Source organism: Caretta caretta, chromosome 24 (genome assembly GCF_965140235.1).
Source record: "Caretta caretta isolate rCarCar2 chromosome 24, rCarCar1.hap1, whole genome shotgun sequence".
Taxonomy (NCBI): domain Eukaryota; kingdom Metazoa; phylum Chordata; order Testudines; family Cheloniidae; genus Caretta; species Caretta caretta.
This window is the reverse complement of record NC_134229.1, coordinates 19,255,319-19,274,063: the sequence shown is the minus strand read 5'-3', so window position 1 is coordinate 19,274,063 and position 18,745 is coordinate 19,255,319. Positions and strand designations below refer to the sequence as shown.

The following is an 18,745-nucleotide window of genomic DNA, read 5'->3' as shown; positions in this document are numbered from 1 at the left end:
ATCCCCTGTCGCCCATTGCCAGCTGCTGGCAAACAGAGGCCAGGGCCACCATCCCTGCCCAGCCTGGCTAATAGCCATCAATGGACCTGTCCTCCAGGAACTTCTCTAGTTCTTTTTTTAACCCTGGAGCCTCCCCCGAGCTTTGGGACTCATCTGGGGCTTGAAACCCCCGGCACAGCCAGGCAGATGCTGGCACTGGCCTCTAGTGGGCAGGGAGAAGGTGGCACCTAAGTTCTGCCTCTTTGTACCTGCTGCGATTCGGTGGCTCTTCCCTGCGGCCCCCCTGCCCGTTACAGACCCGAGACTGATCATTGGTGAGAGAGGATTAACGATTAATCCTTCCCCCTCCTGCTCTCCGGCTCAGAGGGCCATAAACGCTCCCCTTGTTAGAGCCCATTTGTGTTGCTCGTTAGACAAACCGGCGGTGGCAGGCCTCGGCGGAGCTTGGCAGCTCGGCCCTTTCACCAACAGAAGTTGGTCCAATAAGTGATATTAACGCCCCGGCCTTGTCACTCCATAGAGGGAGGCAGGCGCATTGCAGCCCCTCTCTAGCCGGGAGCTCGGTATTGCAGCCACTGAGGCACCAAATCCGGTCACCTCGTGGGGCTGGTTAATTTGGGGATCCACCCGTGGCCCCCTGCTCCCTGGCCGGTAGCTCCCCGCGGCAGGAGAACGCTGGGAGACCCGCCAGGCAAATGTCCCCGCTTCTCGCGAGGGGCGACTGGGATGTATGGGGCAGGGAAGGGCGGGCGGGTGGATCGTCGCTTTCCGGCTACAATCACCTCCCTCTGCTGCTGCCTGCAGGGCTTTGGGGCTGCCTGATCTGCCAGCCACACTAGCAGCCACTCCCCTGGGCTCTGCCGGCCCCGGCTGCAGCTCTCGGAGCACTGGGAGGCCACCAAGAGCCCCACTGTTCTCCAGCGTGGGCCAGCAGCCTGTTTCTCGAAAGGCCGCCCTGGCCCAGGTCCCCAGTGTGCCAGGGGCTGCACGTTAGGGTTGGTATTTATTAGGTGTATTATGGTAGCACCCAGGAGCCCCCGTCCTGGCCCAGGACCCCAGCATGCCAGGGGCTGCATGTTACGGTTGCTATTTATTAGGTGTATTACGGTAGCACCCAGGAGCCCCCGTCCTGGCCCAGGACCCCAGCGTGCCAGGGGCTGCACGTTATGGTTGCTATTTATTAGGTGTATTGTGGTAGCACCCAGGTCCCCAGTGCGCCAGGGGCTGCACATTATGCTTGCTATTTATTAGGTGTATTACGGTAGCACCCAGGAGCCCCCGTCCTGGCCCAGGACCCCAGCGTGCCAGGGGCTGCACGTTATGGTTGCTATTTATTAGGTGTATTGTGGTAGCACCCAGGTCCCCAGTGCGCCAGGGGCTGCACGTTAGGGTTGCTATTTATTAGGTGTATTACGGTAGCACCCAGGAGCCCCCGTCCTGGCCCAGGACCCCAGCGTGCCAGGGGCTGCATGCACACAGAACCCAGAGCCAGGCCCTGCCCCAGGGAGCTCCCAGCCCTGCATTCATCAAGAGGGGCGAACCGCTGAAGTGCCAGAATTCGAACTCAGGCGTTTATCTGAACGTCTGATTGGGGGACCCCTGCCCCTGCGAGCGGTGCCCCCCAGTGTCCCACCCCCACGTGAGCAGCCCCTCAGTGTGCCCGCGCCCTCGCCTGCTCCCCAAACCGGCAGGCATCTCGCTGGTCCCCGCCGTTCTCCCGCCTCCAGCTGGCGCCTGTCACCCGCGTAGGAGCCGGATCGATCCACGCGGCGCCCACACTGTTTGCTCAGGGATAGCTTGGCAAGGCAGCCGGCAGCCACCTATCACTGGGCAGGGCCAGCTGGAGCAACTCCCAGCTCCCTGGGCTGGCTGGCGCCCCCCTGCCCCAATGGAGCTGTACCTCGGCTTCGTCATTTTGGAGGGGCTCCTGGCCCTGGCTGTGGTGGGCACCAACCTGCTGGTGTGTGCCACGATCTGCCTGCACCGGGAGCTGCGGAGCGTCACCAACTGCCTGGTGGCCTGCCTGGCGCTGGCCGACCTGGGCGTGGGCGCCCTGGCCATCCCCTTCTCCATGGTGCTCAGCCTGGAGCTCACCCTCTGCTTCCACACCTGCCTCTTCCTGGCCTGCTTCCCGCTGGTCACCACCCAGTTCTCCATCCTCCTGCTGCTGCTCATCGCGCTCAACGCCCACCTGAAAATCCGGCTGCCCAGCAGGCAAGAGAGACGGGGCCCCCCCGAGTGCATGGGCGGGGGGGCAGGGCCTTCCGGGGGTGTGGGCATGGGGAGTACCCCAGCCAAGGGGCATTGGGACACGCCGGCTGGGCTGGCTCCCGGGCCGGGTAAGCCAGTCTGTGGCCCCCGGTGGGTCTGGGGGCTGAATTGAACCTAGCAGGCCTCGGAGGGCAGCTGCCCATCCGGCAGGCAGCGTTGGCCCGCGGGCAGCTGGAGGGCGCCTATGGAGATCGCCGGGGCTGGGGCTCCCGGCCTGCAGGGGGTGGCTGATAGCCCTGAGCCGGCTCTCTCCTTGCAGCTACGCCATGCACGTGAGGAAGGGCCGGGTGCTGGGTGCCGTGGGCCTGTGCTGGCTGCTCTCGCTGCTGATCGGCCTCTCCCCCATGATGGGCTGGAACAGCCTGGGGCACTACGTGGCGGGGAACCGGACCTTGGCCGCCGAGCGAGCTGCCGTGGTCCTCATCGCCCGCGACCAGCCCTACGGCGGCTTCCTCTCCAAGGTGTACCCGGGGACGCGCGGGGCACCCCACTACAACCAGCTGCATGACGACCACCTGGGGCACTGCTCCTTCACCTCCGTCTTCGCCCCCGAATACCTGGTCTACTTCATCTTCTTCGCCTGCACGCTGCTGCCCCTGGGCGCCCTGCTGGGCATCTACGCTGACCTCTTCCGGCTGGTGCGCGGGCACTTCCTCGCCCAGCCACTGTGGGCGGCCAAGCGAGGGGAGCTGCCCATGGCTCGCGCCCTCCTCCTCCTGTTCGGCAGCTTCTGCGTCTGCTGGATCCCGCTGCACGTCATCTACTGCGTCCGGCTCCTCTGCCCCGGCTGCTGGAGCTACGCGGCCCTGGACCGCCTGGCCGTGCTGCTGTCCCACCTCAACTCCCTGGCCAACCCGCTGGTCTACGCCATGAGGAAGAAGGACTTCGGACGGGCGCTCAGGGCCGTCTGCCTCCGTTACGTCCTGCGCTGCCCCCGCGCCAAAGTTCATCCCCAGGGCCTGAGCGGCCGAAGATAAGAAGGACCCAGGCCCATCCCTGCTCCCAATTCCCCAGCCAGCGGGAGGGGCTGGCGGCCCGGATCCCGGCTCAGCACCCCGCCCAGCTCCCCGTCCTATTTGTAAAGAGAAGGGGTGACGCGCCCCCCAGCCCCAATCTCCGGTGCCTGCCCCCTCAGCCATTCCCCAGCCGGGGCTGGATTTTCTTCTCCTGTCTTTGTGTCTCGGGGGTTATTGTCTGCGATATATGGGCCCCACCCTGGACAGCACTGAGCTGCGTGGCTTACGCTGAGCTCCGGCCATGGGTTCAAGGTCTTTGGGTGACATCCCTGGCTGGGCGAGTCGGAGACACCCAGCCCCGCCAGCCAGCGTGAGCAGGGAAAACGGGGAAGGGAGGGGTGAGCTCCCTCCGGCTCATGGAGCAATTATTGAAGAAGCTACGGCAGGGATCAATCAGGCAGCTGTCAGGTGGATAATGGACCCTGCTGCTCGGCAATAAAACCATCCCGTGACTGGCAGCGTGAGCCTGGCCCCTGCTTTTACCAAACGTTTGTTAAATCGATTCTGGGAAAGGGCAGGGGTGCGGGGCCACGGGCCTGGGAGGGACTGGCTGGCTGGGGGGCGGAGGGGGAATAGGCCACCGCTCCCTTCCAGCCAGGCTGTTCCCAGCTTGGGGGGGTGCTGGGAGGCACTGGCTGGCTCGGCGGGGGGGGGTGTTGGGAAGGACTAGCTGGGGTGGGGGCTGGTTTGGGGGGCGGGAGGGGGCGGGGGGCACTGGGGGAGGTGGGGGGGGAACGGGCCACGGCTGCGTCCGGCCCAGGGGGTGGGGGAGGGGCGGGGGGCACTGGGGGAGGTGGGGGGGGAACGAGCCACGGCTGCGTCCGGCCCAGGTGGTGGGGGAGGGGCGGGGGGGTGGGGGGGCTCCTGCAATCGCAAAACTCGGCAGCGTGGCAATGAGTCGCTGTGATGTCACAATGAGACCGATTAGGTGAGATGATGTCACCATGAGTTGCTGTGACGTCGCAAGACTGTGATCAAACGCGCTGACGTCACATGTGGATGCTGAGACGTCATGGGACTGCGATTCGGTGCGGTTACATCACACGTCGAGTGGTGACGTCACACTTCCGCCCCGCAGCCCCGGACAAGCTCCACTTCCGCCCCGCGCTGATTTCCCCGCCCCCTGACTTCCGCCCGGCGGGCCCCGCCCTCCCCCCTCCCGCTCGGCGGCGATTGGCCGGGCGCAGCTCTCGCGGGGCGCGATTGGGCCCGCGGCTCTCGCGGGATCTGGGGCCCCGTGTTCTGAGGGCGGGCGGCCCCGTGCGGCCCTTTCCGAGCCCGGCAGCGCGGAGCCAGCAGCGAGGTGAGGAGGGGGGGGGCTGGGCCCGGCCAGGGCCCCCCCCCCTCCACCGCCCGGGCCCCCCCGAGCCCGCCTGACCGGTCCTCGCCTGTGCCGGGGGGGGGCGGCCCCGTGTCGGGGGGGGCCGTGTCGGGGGTGGGGGGGAGGAGGAGGAGGAGGAGTGGGGGGGGCCGTGTCGGGGGTGGGGGGGGAGGAGGAGGAGTGGGGGAGGCTCCCGTGTCGGGGGTGGGGGGGAGGAGGAGGAGTGGGGGGGGCCCGTGTCGGGGGTGGGGGGGAGGAGGAGGAGTGGGGGGGGCCGTGTCGGGGGTGGGGGGGGAGGAGGAGGAGTGGGGGGGGGCCGTGTCGGGGGGGGGAGGAGGAGGAGTGGGGGGGGCCGTGTCGGGGGAGGAGGAGGAGTGGGGGGGGCCGTGTCGGGGCTGCGGGGGAGGAGGAGGAGGAATAGACGGGGGCCGTGTCGGGGCTGCGGGGGAGGAGGAGGAGTGGGGGGGCCCGTGTCGGGGGTGGAGGAGGAGGAGTTGGGGGGCCCCTGTCGGGGGTGGGGGGGAGGAGGAGGAGGAGTGGGGGGGGCCGTGTCGGGGGTGGGGGGGGAGGAGGAGGAGTGGGGGAGGCTCCCGTGTCGGGGGAGGAGGAGGGGGGGGGCCGTGTCGGGGGTGGGGGGGGAGGAGGAGGAGTGGGGGGGGCCCGTGTCGGGGGTGGGGGGGAGGAGGAGGGGGGGGGGCCGTGTCGGGGGTGGGGGGGGAGGAGGAGGAGTGGGGGGGGCCCGTGTCGGGGGTGGGGGGGAGGAGGAGGAGTGGGGGGGGAGGAGGAGGAGTGGGGGGGGGCCGTGTCGGGGGTGGGGGGGAGGAGGAGTGGGGGGGGCCGTGTCGGGGGTGGGGGCGGCCGAGGAGGAGGGGGGCGGCCGTGTCGGGGGTGGGGGGGGAGGAGGAGTGGGGGGGCGGCCGAGGAGGAGGGGGGGCTGCCGTGTCGGGGGTGGGGGGGAGGAGGAGGAGGAGTGAGGGGGGCCGTGTCGGGGCTGCGGGGGAGGAGGAGGAGGAATAGACGGGGGCCGTGTCGGGGCTGCGGGGGAGGAGGAGGAGTGGGGGGGCCCGTGTCGGGGGTGGGGGAGGAGGAGGAGTTGGGGGGCCCCTGTCGGGGGTGGGGGGGAGGAGGAGGAGGAGTGGAGGGGGGCTCTGATCCGCCCTATGGGCCATGCTGCAGCCTTTTCCCGGCTGCCCCTTGCCCGGAGGGGGGAGGGGCTGTCCCTTGAGGCTGGAGCGGGGCTGGCCCTGGGGCCGTGGTGCTTGACGGGCCCCCCCCGTGGTGGGGGGTGGCCAGGGTGTGCGGCTGCCTGGGCAGAATCAGTCTGCGCCGGGGCTGAGCTTATCCGGATTCGTCCCGTCTGCCCCTCCGGCCGCTGCCCCGTGGGGGTACCAGTAACACAGACCCTGCTCCCCCCCCAGCTCCTACTGTAACCCCGGGTTTCTGCAGCGCCTGGCAGGGCGGGACCCGGCTGCCCCCATGATACATCCAGGCTGGTCCGGGGGGCCCAGCCTGGGCTGGACGGAGACCTCCGATCCCCTTGTCCCAGGGTTGCTCCTGCGTCTGGGCCTGTAGCTCCCAGTTTGCATCCCAGCAGGGCCAGCTTAGCCGTCCAGCTAAACCCGGCTCCCCAGCGGGTTGCATTCGACAAGCCTGGGGAAAGCCGGGGTCCTGTGTGTGGGCGCCGCGCATCCCCTGCGCGTTCAGGGGCCCCGGGCGGCGCTAAGCAGGGCTCTCCTATCTTGCAGATGCCTGGTGTCACGGTGAAAGACGTCAACCAGCAGGAGTTTGTCAGGGCCCTGGCTGCCTTCCTCAAGAAGTGAGTTTGCCCTTTCCCGGGGGGCAGGTGAAGCGGTAGGACGAGGCTCATTCGGACCAGGGAGGGCCGGTCAAGTGCAGCTGCCGCAGATCTGGGCGGGATACATTTCCTCTCCCCAAATGCCCCTTTTGAACGGGCCCCTGGGAAGTCTCCTCTGCAGGCCTGCCCGGTGTTGCGTGTACGTGCAGCGTTAACCCTGTCTGGGCTGCTCGGGAGCTGTTGCTGACTTGTCCCTGGCTTGTTTTCAGGTCAGGAAAGCTGAAGGTGCCTGACTGGGTGGATACGGTCAAGCTGGCCAAGCACAAGGAGTTGGCCCCGTACGATGAGAACTGGTTCTATACCAGAGCAGGTAAGAATCCCAGCCCTGCCCCTAGCAGTGAGGGGTGTGTCTGCCTCCCCAGAGCCAGCAGAGCAGTGACCCCTGAACGAGCTGGGGAGTCGCAGCCCACTTCCCTCCCACGCCGGCCAGCGCTCTCTCGCTGCAGAGTCTTCTCAGGGGGTTCTGCTTCTGCGTCGTGCCCCGAGGGTATGTGTTGGGGGCTTATTCCTTCACCCACTTACTTCCCTGGTTCTTCTCGCATGAACAGAGAGCAACAATACCCGAAGTCCAAAGGTGCAAACAATTCGATGTTTATTGGGGTGAACTTCCAGCAAGCATGATTCCAGTTTCCTTCCTTAGTGTCCCCCTTCCCAGCTCTGACACCACAGAGCCTTACATCTGTGTCCCTGTTCCCATTCCTGCCCATAGCAGGACATGATTCTAATTTCCCCAACCCCATTCCTTGTTCCCATTTCCCCACACACACACACACACACACACCCACTTCCTGATTGACTGCAGACTATATAGTAAAACTTGAGTTCTGCTTAGCTCTACCTTAACCTATCATTTTCCTGAAATTTCACTAACCAATCCTAACATATTGTAACATGATTATTTAACCAATTATATCCCACCACCTTAATTAGTTTACACCCAGCAAAATTATACACCAGACAGAAACCATCACAGAACCAGACAGAAACCATCACAGAACCAGACAGAAACCATCACAGAACCAGACAGAAACCATCACAGAACCAGACAGAAACCATCACAGAACCAGACAGAGATTATACAGACAAACAATGGGGACTACAGTGATAGAACAAACACAGAAATGAGGATTTCACATCCCAGCTATTGATAAATGAGTTCTTGCCAGACAGGATGCTATCAAACTAAGTTTCCTTTTACATCTTCTAGGCACTTCCCTTTCTCTGGAGGCGATAGGCATTATCAGGACAGGATTGTATCCTAACAGCCCAATGGCACCTTCTTTCAGTGTGACTAGTTTGGGATGTGAGGATGTGACCTGTCGCTTCCGAGCTTATGGCTTTGTCTGTTGCTTAGCCAGTGGCCTTAGCCTAAGAACAGGGCCTCAGACTGTCACAGTAAGAGAAGGACCTTACACCGGCAGACAGTGATTTTGATTCTTTCTTTTATACCTCTAGAACTAGCTAAGTTACAAGAATATACCTAAATTCTTAGCGTCTAGGCCTTTACAGACAGGCCTGACTATCTATATCCTAACAGGGTGTTCTGTGGAGCGGCCGTTAGCCTCAGCTAGCGAACGCCTAACAAATACGCAGTCTGAGTGCTAGGCACTTAAAAGTAGCGTGTTGCGTTAGATCCCTGAAAGCCAGAGAGCCACGCTGCTGGGGGTGAGAGCTGGGGGGTTGGAGGAGATGCCCTGAGATGCCATCAGCGTGCATGTGCAGGCCTAACACCCTGTGTTGCTAGTGAGGGACTGGGGCCTTGCGCCTCTGATCCATGGGCATGGCCACCATGGTTCCTCTGTCCATCTCCCGGTGCTGTCTGAGGGCCTCTGGCAGCTCTCTCCTCCCTCCCGACGCCGGGGCTTGTTTGTGACTCTTGGGTTGGCTCGTTAACGCGCCGCATAGGGCCAAGGAACGGGCTCTGAATTCAGCTCTGCGTTGCAGCCTTTCCTGCCCGGGAGCCTCGTCTGGCTGGCGAGAGGCCCTCGAACGCGTCCCACGCCCCAAACCCTCCAGCACTGACCTAGAGAAATGTTCGGGCTCTGATCCCAGCCCCCCTTGCCCTGGGTTTTTTAGTGAGGGGTTGGCCCGCTTCCTCGCTGCCTGGGACTGTGCTCTGATTTCACCAGCCCCACAGGCAGGGGGAGTTGTGCAGGGAACCCCCGAGCAGCTGTGAGCAGAGCGGGTGGCGGCAGGAAGAACTCTGCCCTGCCCAGTGCCACCAGAGCCTCCAGCTAGCAAACCGAGCCTCCAGCTAGCAAACCGAGCCCCAAGTCTCCTGGTCGCATCCAAGCTGGGCCGATCCCTGGCGCCTTCCCTCCCCCGCCAGGTCTGCTGGGGCAGAGTTGCTGCGGTGGGGGGTTAATGCTTTGGCTTGGAAGCCGCCACCGAAATGCCAGGTTAATGGGCTCCGCCTGCGGTTCCACAGCTTCCACAGCCCGGCACCTGTACCTCCGCGGCGGGGCCGGCGTCGGGTCCATGACCAAGATCTACGGGGGCCGCCAGCGCAATGGCGTCATGCCCAGCCACTTCAGCCGCGGCTCCAAGAGCGTGGCCAGGCGGGTGCTGCAGGCCCTGGAGGGGCTGAAAATGGTGGAGAAGGATCAGGACGGGTGAGTGTCAAGGGGCTTGGCTGGCCGCTCGTGATAGGGATGGACGTCGCTGCTGGGCGGGAGGAGGGGCGGGTTTCAGAGCAGCCTGGCTGGGGTTTACACTGAGCGCGCCGGGCGTTGGAGCCCAATCTGAGCGCTGCGCGGTGGGCACAGGCTGCAGCCCAGCTTGGGGCCAGGGCGCTGGAAGAGCGTTGTTCTTTACCCTTCCCCTTTTCCTTCCAGAGGTCGCAAACTCACTCCCCAGGGACAGAGAGATCTAGACAGAATCGCCGGCCAGGTACCGCTGTGTTCCCACCCCTGTGTGCTGGGTAGGGCCCGGGAGACCCCACCTGTGGGTTCAGGGTCACTGATAGTGGCTGGCCCCCACGGCGCAGCGAGCGGGTTTTAGTTCAGCCCATGGCAGCGTGGCAAGGGACGTTCTGCCTGCCCCCACGCCCAGGAAAGAGCCAGCCGCTGCCAGCTAGCAGCCCTGGCCACATTCTGTTGAGCATGCCCATTGCTCGCTTGCTCGCCTCTCCCGCAGGGGCCGAACGCTTCCAGCACAGAACTTAACCCAACCCCTTCGCTGGCCTGGCCCGTAACACCCCCTGGCTCCAGCCCAGCGCCCACGAAGGCCAAGTGCCTAGAAAGGAGCAAAGCTGCTCTCTCAGACCGTCAGCAAAACCTGTCCCGGGCTGCTGGGCTCCACTCCGTGTGGCCGGCACAACCTGTCGGCTTTGCATGCGGGGCTGGGGGCGGGGGTTGCATCTAGGCCGTCTTACCGCCGCTGCCCTCTCCGGCACAGCTCTCATCCGCCTCTCCTCTCTTCCAGGTGGCAGCTGCAAACAAGAAACATTAAAATGAGCATCAGATAATAAAACCCGGTTCCTGTTTCACGCCTGCGCCTGTTCCTTTGCGAGGCTCCCCTTGCCCCCGGGCGGCCGGGCAGCTGGGCACGACGTGGGCTTCACAGCCGGCCCGTTCCGCAGCGACCCTCCGAGCTGGGGAGCATCAGCAAAGGAGACCTGGAGCTTTCTGTTGGGCGATGGGTCCAACCCAACTCTGGGGCGGGGTGGGAATTTAGCTGCAGAGTCTTTTACCTCTGGGCACTTGTTTGAAGCCCCTTAGGTGGCCAAAAGTTGGTCCCCTTCTTCCCATCAGTCGGTGGCCCTGGGTGGTGAGGGTGGGGGGGGTCCCAGCTCGTTTTCTGGTGGGTGGGGGGACATGTGACCATTTTGGGGCTCTGCAGAGTGTGCCCCCACAAGCCCTGAGCAGGGCTGTGTAGTAGACTGGGGAGCCTGGACGTGAGGGCCTCCCCGCAGCAGGGGGCTTGGGTGGGTCTAGGCTGCTGTCGCCACCTCGGCCTCTTCGGGGGCAGCGTGGAAACCCCAGCGTGCCCCGGGCACTTGGCTGCACATCTGCCTGTGGCATTCCTGGCTCTATTAATCTGGTGCTGCCTTGCGGAGAACGTAGTGTTGCAAAGGGCATGATGGGGGAGGAGGGGGGCTGGCACAGCCTGGGGGCTGTGCCCAAAGATTGCCTGGTTTGTGCCAGATCCAGACCTAGAAACCTGCTGTCCGAGTCCCGCCACCCTCCGGGTTGTAATCTCTTCCCCCCGCCCAGCTCCTGGGCTAGCGGAAACGTAGCTTATCCCGAGAGGCTGGAGGCGGGTTCCTTGCTCCTGTCCTGGGTTCTGTGGAGATGGGCCGGGTTTCGTGAAGCAGGGGCTGGCAGCGTGGGGACGAGGCTGGCGTGTGATCCGCTGGGTGATATTTCAGGGCTGGGGGGGGGTTGGGAGAAATGGTCTGGGATTAGTTTTTAATGGGCTGTGATCTTCCTGGCACTCGCAAGAGCTGCCGACTCTCCCCACCTCTCGCCCCTTCCCTAGAGGAGACCCCGAAAGGGGGAAATCAGCCCCCAAGGAAATGGGGCTTTCGCTGGGCAGGGGCAGAGCCTAATGTGCTCAGGGGACAGGGCAGTTTGGAGAGAGCAGCAGCTGTGTTCCTCTCCCCTCCGGCTGCTGGCTTCCTTGTCTGTAAGGAGTAAAATCGTTTGGGGGGCTGGGGAGGGGGAGTGCTGCGCTTGGATGAGCAGGGCAGTGGATGTAAGGTGCAGGAGGTAACTAGCCTGCTCTATGCTGCACGGGATCAGCGGGTCTGGTTTTGGGCTCCAAGATGTGGCTACGTTGGCGAAGCCCCACACATGCGGGAGGTTGCGGCCGCCTGCCCTCGGAGGAGCCGTGGGAAGAACAGGGTGTGTTCAGCCTGCAGCAGATGGTGGGGGGCTGATGGGTCTTCGAACAACGGGCTTTGAGCAATTGTTCTCTGTGGCCCCCGCGAGGATCTGGCGTCTTCTGGAGCAAAGGTGGTTTCAGTTGGATATTGGGGAGAGCCTTCCAGGGCTGGAGCGGGTGCCCCGGTGCCCCAGTCCCCGTCCCCAGCGGGTTTTAAGAGCAAGTTGGATGAACCCCAGTCAGGGCTGGTCTAGGGCTGGACATGGTGACCTCTCGAGGTCCCTTCCAGCCTGGCTGTCCCCTGGTCTGGATTGGTGGCGTGCAGAGGAAGCCGGGTGCCAGGGTAAAGCTGCCCCGGGGGCCGGGCAATGGCCAGAAGCCCTTCCCTACTGCTGAGAGCCCTGTCCACCACCACCACTTTGCCCCGGACTATTACGGCCGCCAGGCTAGTGGCCGAGCCGGGCTGGCTCTGTGCAGTTCAGGGGTCCCCTGGCAAAGATTGCAAAGCGGTTTGGGGCTCCACGTACCCATCCACGGAAGAGCCCCTGGTGGCCTCCCACTGCTCAGAGCCCAGATCTGCCGTCCACCCCCCGCACTCGTCCGCTTGGGTTCCCGAAGCAACCTCTGCTGGCCAAACGGGGCCGCAGGCGTCTTGATTTTCCACCGGTCAGTGATGGAGATGCCCCAGGGGGAACTGCCCGTCTGCCCTCGCTGGTAAAGGGGCTCAGGCTGTGTGAGGCTCGGTTTTTAGACAGAAGGGCCCAGGATTGGCCCACCTGGGCGACCACCCAGGGGTGCTGTGGTTGGGGCACCAGGGGGCTGCCCTGCCAGCGTAGTCAGAAGCTGCTCCCAGCTGGCAGCAGAGCACGGGGGGGGGGGGTTCCCCTCTGCTCCCTCCCAGAGGAACATGGGTGGGGGGTGACATACGGATACTGCTCCCAGCCAGGGTTCCCCCGTGCTCCCTGAGAGGGAGTGAGGAGCAACGCTGGCTCCCTGTGTCCAGGTCACTTTCCCTCCCTGGGCCGCGCGGCTGCTCTCTGCCCATCTCCCCATGCCCGGAGCGCAGGGGGCCGGGAGCTGAGCCCACTGAGCCTCCTCCCAGGCCTGGGGTTTTGCTCCCTGTTTCAGAGCCGGGGCGCAGCTCCCATGGCCAGGCAGGATGCTGCTGTCGTGAATCACGGCTTCACTGAGACTGTTGCAGCCCTGAGCCCCCTCAGCCCCCCGTTCCTTCATTGCCCTCCCCTTTCAACCTGTGACAAAGTGCGAATGTTCTTAGCACTGCGTCTGAATAGTGTGTGCCCAGTCTCCCCTGTGTTCCAGTATCTGGGTGGAGGGATCAGGGGTGTGATTGGTGCAGAGGCCTCTGGAGGGCAGGTGGGACACTGACAGGTTGCCTGGGCACAGAGACCGGCTGGCCGACACTGCAGCCTGGCACCCGACGGCCGGAGCCCGTCCCCTGCTAGGAGCCGGCCGCGAGGTGGAGGCCAGGTGACCAGTTTGCCCAGGAAGCAGCCAAAGGCCAGAGGGGGGGCAGCGGGTTATGGCTAAGGCTGGGCTTTGGGAAGCGAGTCAGTCTCCATTTTTGGGACTCAGGGGAGCGCTGGGCTCTGGGTCCCCCCAGCTGGACTTTGCTGCAGGTCCCTGTGCTCTGTTGTACGCCTTGTTCCCAGTGACTAATAACCTGCCTGTGTCACTCGCTGGCTGGGAGTCGCTGCTGGCTGCGGAGTGGGGGGCAGGGCCCTTTGGGGGCGCATGAGGCTCCCCAGGGGTCCCAGCCATGGGGACTCGCTGAGGGGGGTCCTGGGGCAACCAGGGGGCTGAACGCTCCGAGGTCGGACCCAGGAGGCTCCAAAGCTGGGCAGGCTCCTGGCCCTGATGACAGGTGCCCTGCGGGGAGACGCTGCCCCAGAGTCCTGCCTGGCTTCATCTGGAGCCGGGCCAGAGCCCTGAGCCTGGGACCCCGGGACACAACCATCTCCATCAGCCGGCTACAGGGGCAGAAACCTCGGCGCCCAGCCGCTTGCCAATACGGCCTCCCAGCTGCCATCGTTAACCTAACTCATCAGCCGCTGGCCCAGCCGAGATCAGAGCCCCCTGGGGCCGGGCACCGCACAGACACAGAGGGAGAGGCCGTGCCCCGGGGAGCTCGCAAAGGGCGCATCCTCCCCTCGACCCAGCTGCGTCTACGCCGGGGGAGGTCGGTCTCGCTCCAGCCCAGGGGCGGGTGGATTTTCTGTGCCCCGGAGCGTCGTAGCTGCCCCAAGCGTGGAGTGCGGCCGGCCGGGTAAATGACAGGGCAGGACGTGGAGGCTGGGAGCAGGGGGGGAGGGGGGAGTCCGGTGTCCTGGCGCTGGTGCAGGGTGGCCGCTGGGGGCTGCTCGGTCTCTGGCCGCTCAGCTGGACTCGGACAGACGCCCTCACCCCTCAGTTTGTTACACTCAGACTCCTCCAGTCCCTTGCTCCCGCGCCTCCTCAGCCCCAGCTGCTAGGAGCCTGACGTACCTGGTAGGGCCCCTGCTGTAGATCTGCCCGGGGAGCCGGGCTGAGAGCGAAACAGCCCCCGCGGCACGGCAGACTGAACTGTACCGTGTGGTCTGGTGGTTTGGGGGCCCCTGTGTGCGCTGAGCCTAGCGGCCTCTCTCAAGGCCGAGAGCTTCTTGACAAGGCTTTGACCTGAAGCCCTTTAGCCCCCATCAACCCTTAACGGGGAGCTACTCAGGCAGACCAGGGCTTTACAAAGCCCGCTTCTAAGCGACCAGAGGAGCTAGCCAACAAGAGCGGCTAACGGGCCTTTTGCGAGGGAGTTAACAGGGGGAGTGTGAGGGGGTCTAGATACATTGACCATTCCTTAAATTACCTTAAACTTAAAGCCGCAAACACCCCCCGATAACAACAAAGGAAGGTGCTGCAGGAGTGAAAAGAGAAAGCAGGCAAACGTCCAGCAGCAGCGGGGGGCTACCCAGTTTATTGCACCCAAGGCAGCGTGTCCCATTGCCTGCCCTACGGGTGCATTCGGTGCAAGGAGCTCCTGGCCCTCAGAGACCATGTACGGGCTTTGCTGAGCTGGAGGAGCTGAGGCAGACAGAGAGGTACAGAGATGAGACTTTCCGGGACACAGTAGAGTGGTCCCACCCCCGGTCCGACAGCCTCTGTGCTGTTGAGGAGGATGAAAGTCTCAGGGAAGGAGAACATCCAACTGGAGCAGAGGGAAATGGCCCCATAGTTGGGATCCAGATGATGCTGTGGTATCCTCTCGCACTGAGGTTACCCCTCTGGGGGAGGGGACTCCAGTTATTAGGAAAAGGCTGGTGTTAGTAATGGGCGATTCGATCATTAGAAACACAGATCGCTGGGTTTGTGATGACTGGGAGACCCTCATGGTGACTTGTCTGCCCGGTGCAAAGATTGCGGATCTCTTGAGATATCTAGATAGACTTCTGCACAGTGCCGGGGAGGAGCCCGTGGTCGTGGTTCATGTAGGAACCAGTGACGTAGGGAAGGGTAGGAGAGACGTCCTGGAGGCCAAATTTAGGCTGCTAGGTAAGAGGTTGAAGTCCAGGCCCTCCGTGGTGGCATTCTCTGAGATGCTCCCAGTTCCACGCGCAGGGCCAGGGAGACAGGCAGAGCTGCAGGGTCTCAAGGCGTGGCTGAGACAATGGGGTAGGGAGGAGGGGGTTAGATTGATTGGGAGCTGGGGAAACTTTTGGGAAAGGGGGAGGCTGTACAGGAAGGACGGGCTCCACCGAAACCAGATTGGAACCAGATTGCTGGTGCTGCCCATTAAAAAGGTCACAGAGCAGTTTTTAAACGAAGGGCTGGGGGAAGCCGAGAGGTGCAGAGGAGCACGTGGTTCGGACAGAGCCGTCCCTTATCCATATGTCCTAGTGAGGAGCAGAGGATGGAAAATGATAAAATACAGACGGGGTCTGATCAGAAACAATCAAAGAAAGAAGAGTCCCATTCAATGACATCGGGTAATGGCAGCCAGCTAAAAGGAGCCAAGTTTTTAAAGTGCTTCTATACCAATGCTAGGAGTCTAAATCCTAAGATGGGTGAGCTCGAGTGCCTCGTATTAAACGGGGAGATTGATCTAACAGGCATCACAGAAACTTGGGGGAATGAGGATAATCAATGGGACACAGTAACACCAGGGTACAAAATCTATCAGGTCGTGCTGGGTGGGGGTGGCATTAGGTGTGAAAGAAAGCGCTGAATCAAATGGAGTAAAAATTTTAAATGAACCAAACTGTCCCACAGAATATCTGTGGATAGTGATTCCATGCTCGAAGAGGACTACAGCGATATAGGGCGATATTACCAACCACCTGGCCAGGATGGTGACCGTGACTGTGAAATGCTCAGGGAGATTACAGAGGCTATTAAAATAAGAAACTCAGTAATAATGGGGGATTTCAACTCTCCCCATATTGACTGGGTCCAGGTCACCTCAGGACGGGATGCAGAGATAAAGTTTCCTGACACCTTAGATGGCGGCTTCGTGGAGCAGCTGGTCCTGGAAGCCACCAGAAGGGAGGCAATTCTTGATTTAGTGCTACGTGGAGCACGGGATCAGGTCCAAGAGGTGTCTAGAGCTGGACCCCTTGGTAATAGTGACCATCATATAATTAAATTTAACATCCCTGTGGCAGGGAAAACATCTCAGCAGCCCGACATGGCAGCATTTAATTTCCGAAAGGGGAACGACACAGAAATGGGGAGGTTAGCGAAACAGAGATGAAAGGGTACAGCACCAAACGTGAAATCGCTGCAAGCCACGTGGGGACTTTTTAGGGACACCATAATAGAGGCTCAACTTAAATGTATCCCCCAAATTTAAAAGATAATAGAAGAACCAAAGAAGAGCCACCGTGGCTAAACCGCAAAGCAAGAGAAGCAGTGAGAGGCAAAAGGCACCTTTAACAAGTGGGAGTTAAATCCTGCTGAGGGAAACAGAAAGCAGCAGAAACCCGGCCCCAGCTCCGTGCAGAGGGGAGATCTCCAACCCTCCCCTGCTCCTTTTGATTTTTAATCAGCCTGGATTTTGGGGGCCAGATCATCAGTAGGCCCCCAAGAGACACAGTTCCATGGAGTCAGCACCCCTCTGGGACCACAGGGGGGGAAACTGAGGCACACAGCAGCAGTGGCAGGAGTGTGGGGCAGCAGGGAGTTGCAGCCAGCTCTTCGAAGGCACCCGAACCTCCCTCCACATCCCCCGTCCCTTTCTGCCTCCGGCTTGGCTCGTGGCCAGTGTCCACGGGTGGAGGACCTGGCATGGTCCTGGCCAGCTCCTCCCTGGGGAAATGGGGCCAGTCCCAACCCGGGAGGGACGCTGAGAGCACCCGCTTTTCCCCGGAGACCTCCTTCCCCGGGCTCCCTTGGGTGGACGCCGGGATGCTGGGCCAATCCGGACCCTCCGGAGCTGCGTCCGGGGGGCCAGCGGTCCCTCTACCCCAGTGGGTCTCACACTTTTGTCCTGGTGACCCCGTTCACACAGCAAACCGCTGAGCGCGACCCCCCACCCCCCTTATTAATTAAAATCACTTTTTAATATATTCAACACCGTTATAAACGCTGGAGGCAAAGCGGGGTTTGGGCTGGAGGCTGACAGCTCGCGAACCCCCGTGTAAGAACCTCGCGACCCCCCGAGGGGTCCCGACCCCCCGCTTGAGAGCCCGGGCTCCAGCCCCTATCCCTGCGGGGTCCTGCACGTCTGCGGACCCGCAGAATTCATCCGCCCCGCCCCGCAAGCAGCTGAGCCCAGAAGCGCTGCAGTGCCGCCTTGTGCCCACCAGAGGCCGCTAGGGCTCCAGGACCGCCCCCGGCAGCAAGGCTCTGGCGCCACAGCGGCCCCTGCTGGGAAGGCGGCGGAACTGCAGCTCCTCTGGGGCAGAAATGTCTTTCCCGTGGGGTGGGGGAAAGCATCTGCCCATGCCCCGGGCTGCAGAATTGCCCCAGGAGCAGAGCTCGCCACAGCCCCCTGCCCGCGGAGCCAGGTGAGGACAGAGTGGGGCACACTCTGTGCAGGGGGTCACAGACTGGGGCTCAGGAGGTAGTGGGGGGCCAGCATTGAGCCTGGGGACGCGGGAGGGGGGCTGCAGAGACCCATGGGGATGGGGGGTGCGGGACAGGGGCAAAGGTGCCTGACTGAACGGGAGAGGCTTGGGGTCAGGCAGGGTCTGCATGGGGGAGGCTCCCCAACTCCCTAACAATCCCCCCCCAAAGAAAAACCTCCCCCCCCAACAGCCTCCAGGTTCACTCCCAGGCTCCTTCTCTCTCCCTCAGCTCCTCCGTTACCCCGACTCCCCCCCGGCCTTTGCCCTGCTTTTGAGGGGTGCGGGTCTGCCGTGTCGTTCCAGTGAATTACTCAAAGTTCTGTGTTAAAATGCCTCGTAAGGAATCTATCTATCAAAACGACAAAAAAAAAAAAAGACCAGAATCATTCTTTTTTTGGTCTGTATGGTTACGGCCATGCTTGCTGACCGATATTTCGAAATAAATGACCAAAATCATTGAAACTGGCGTGAGTCTGGGGCTGGGGGGACAAGGCGCCGCATCCCCGAGCTGCCTTGTGATCCCCGGCCCCGGTTCAGAGGCTACGACGGCCTGCGACCCACGGGCCTGGCTCAGGGCCTGGGGCTGCCCCATCGCACTGCAGCGTGCGGGGCGGGGCTGGGCGCCGGGAGTCCAGGGTCCAGCCCAAGGCGGCTGGGCTGGGCTCGGAGACCTTCGCTCCGCGCGTGGGGACGGCCTGCCCGGGGCCCAGCTGAACAGTGGAAGCTCCTCGTGTCTCGCTCGGTGGCAGGGCTTCGAACCCTTGAATCGCCCTCGGGGCTCTGCTCGGACCCCTCCCCGACTGACTGTGTGCCCCGGAGCCGGACCCAGGGCCCAGCAGCAGCGCCCCCGGGCCAGCTCCAGAGGGAAAATCCCCTCCCTGCTCCCACTGGAGACCCCCCCTTTGTACAGCCTGGGATGTCATTCGCCCTTTGGGCCCAGCTGGGAGCTCCCGGGCAGCTGCTGATCCGCCGGGGCCCCCAGATCTCGGGCAGGGGGGCAGCGGGTCACTGGCTGGGTCCCGCCGGGCTCTTCTCCCAGTCCTGGCCCTTGGGCGGTGATTTCTGCCTCCGCTTTCATGGCACAGGGGCCTCTGTCCTGGGGCATTGGGCTCTCCCCAGCTGAGCTGCGGAAGAGCCGGTTCCCGGTGGAGAGGCCGCGGCCCCGTTGTGTTCGGCTGGGGACCGAGTTCCCCTCTGGGGCTCCTGGGATTTGCTCTCAGGCACCCGGCATCCGACTCCCTTGCCTGGCTGTTCGACATGCCAGAGCTCGGGGGCTGCATCTCCCTCCAGGCCCCACTAACCCCCCGCCCGTTCCTCCGGCAGGGCCCAGCGAGGCGGCGGCTGCAGAAAGGGGCCCCTGGGTGCAGGGTGGGGAGTCAAGCGCTAGCCCCAGGGCCCGGAGCCA

At 63.1% G+C, this 18,745-nt stretch overlaps 2 protein-coding genes across 2 annotated transcripts; both read left to right on the top strand.

Annotated features, from left to right (window-relative positions):
- The first annotated feature begins 268 nt into the window (after nt 1–268).
- LOC125625754 (adenosine receptor A1-like) lies at nt 269–3,745 on the top strand. Its single transcript, XM_048828196.2, has 2 exons — nt 269–2,214; nt 2,531–3,745. The coding sequence occupies exons 1-2, from the start codon at nt 1,889–1,891 to the stop codon at nt 3,246–3,248; spliced, it is 1,044 nt and encodes a 347-aa protein (XP_048684153.2). The 5' UTR covers nt 269–1,888; the 3' UTR covers nt 3,249–3,745.
- A 745-nt stretch (nt 3,746–4,490) lies between these two features.
- On the top strand, nt 4,491–9,950 carry RPS19 (ribosomal protein S19). Its single transcript, XM_048828189.2, has 6 exons — nt 4,491–4,590; nt 6,354–6,424; nt 6,673–6,773; nt 8,892–9,075; nt 9,298–9,352; nt 9,887–9,950. Exons 2-6 carry the CDS (start codon nt 6,354–6,356, stop codon nt 9,911–9,913), a joined length of 438 nt encoding a protein of 145 aa, XP_048684146.1. The 5' UTR covers nt 4,491–4,590; the 3' UTR covers nt 9,914–9,950.
- The last annotated feature ends 8,795 nt before the right edge of the window (nt 9,951–18,745 follow it).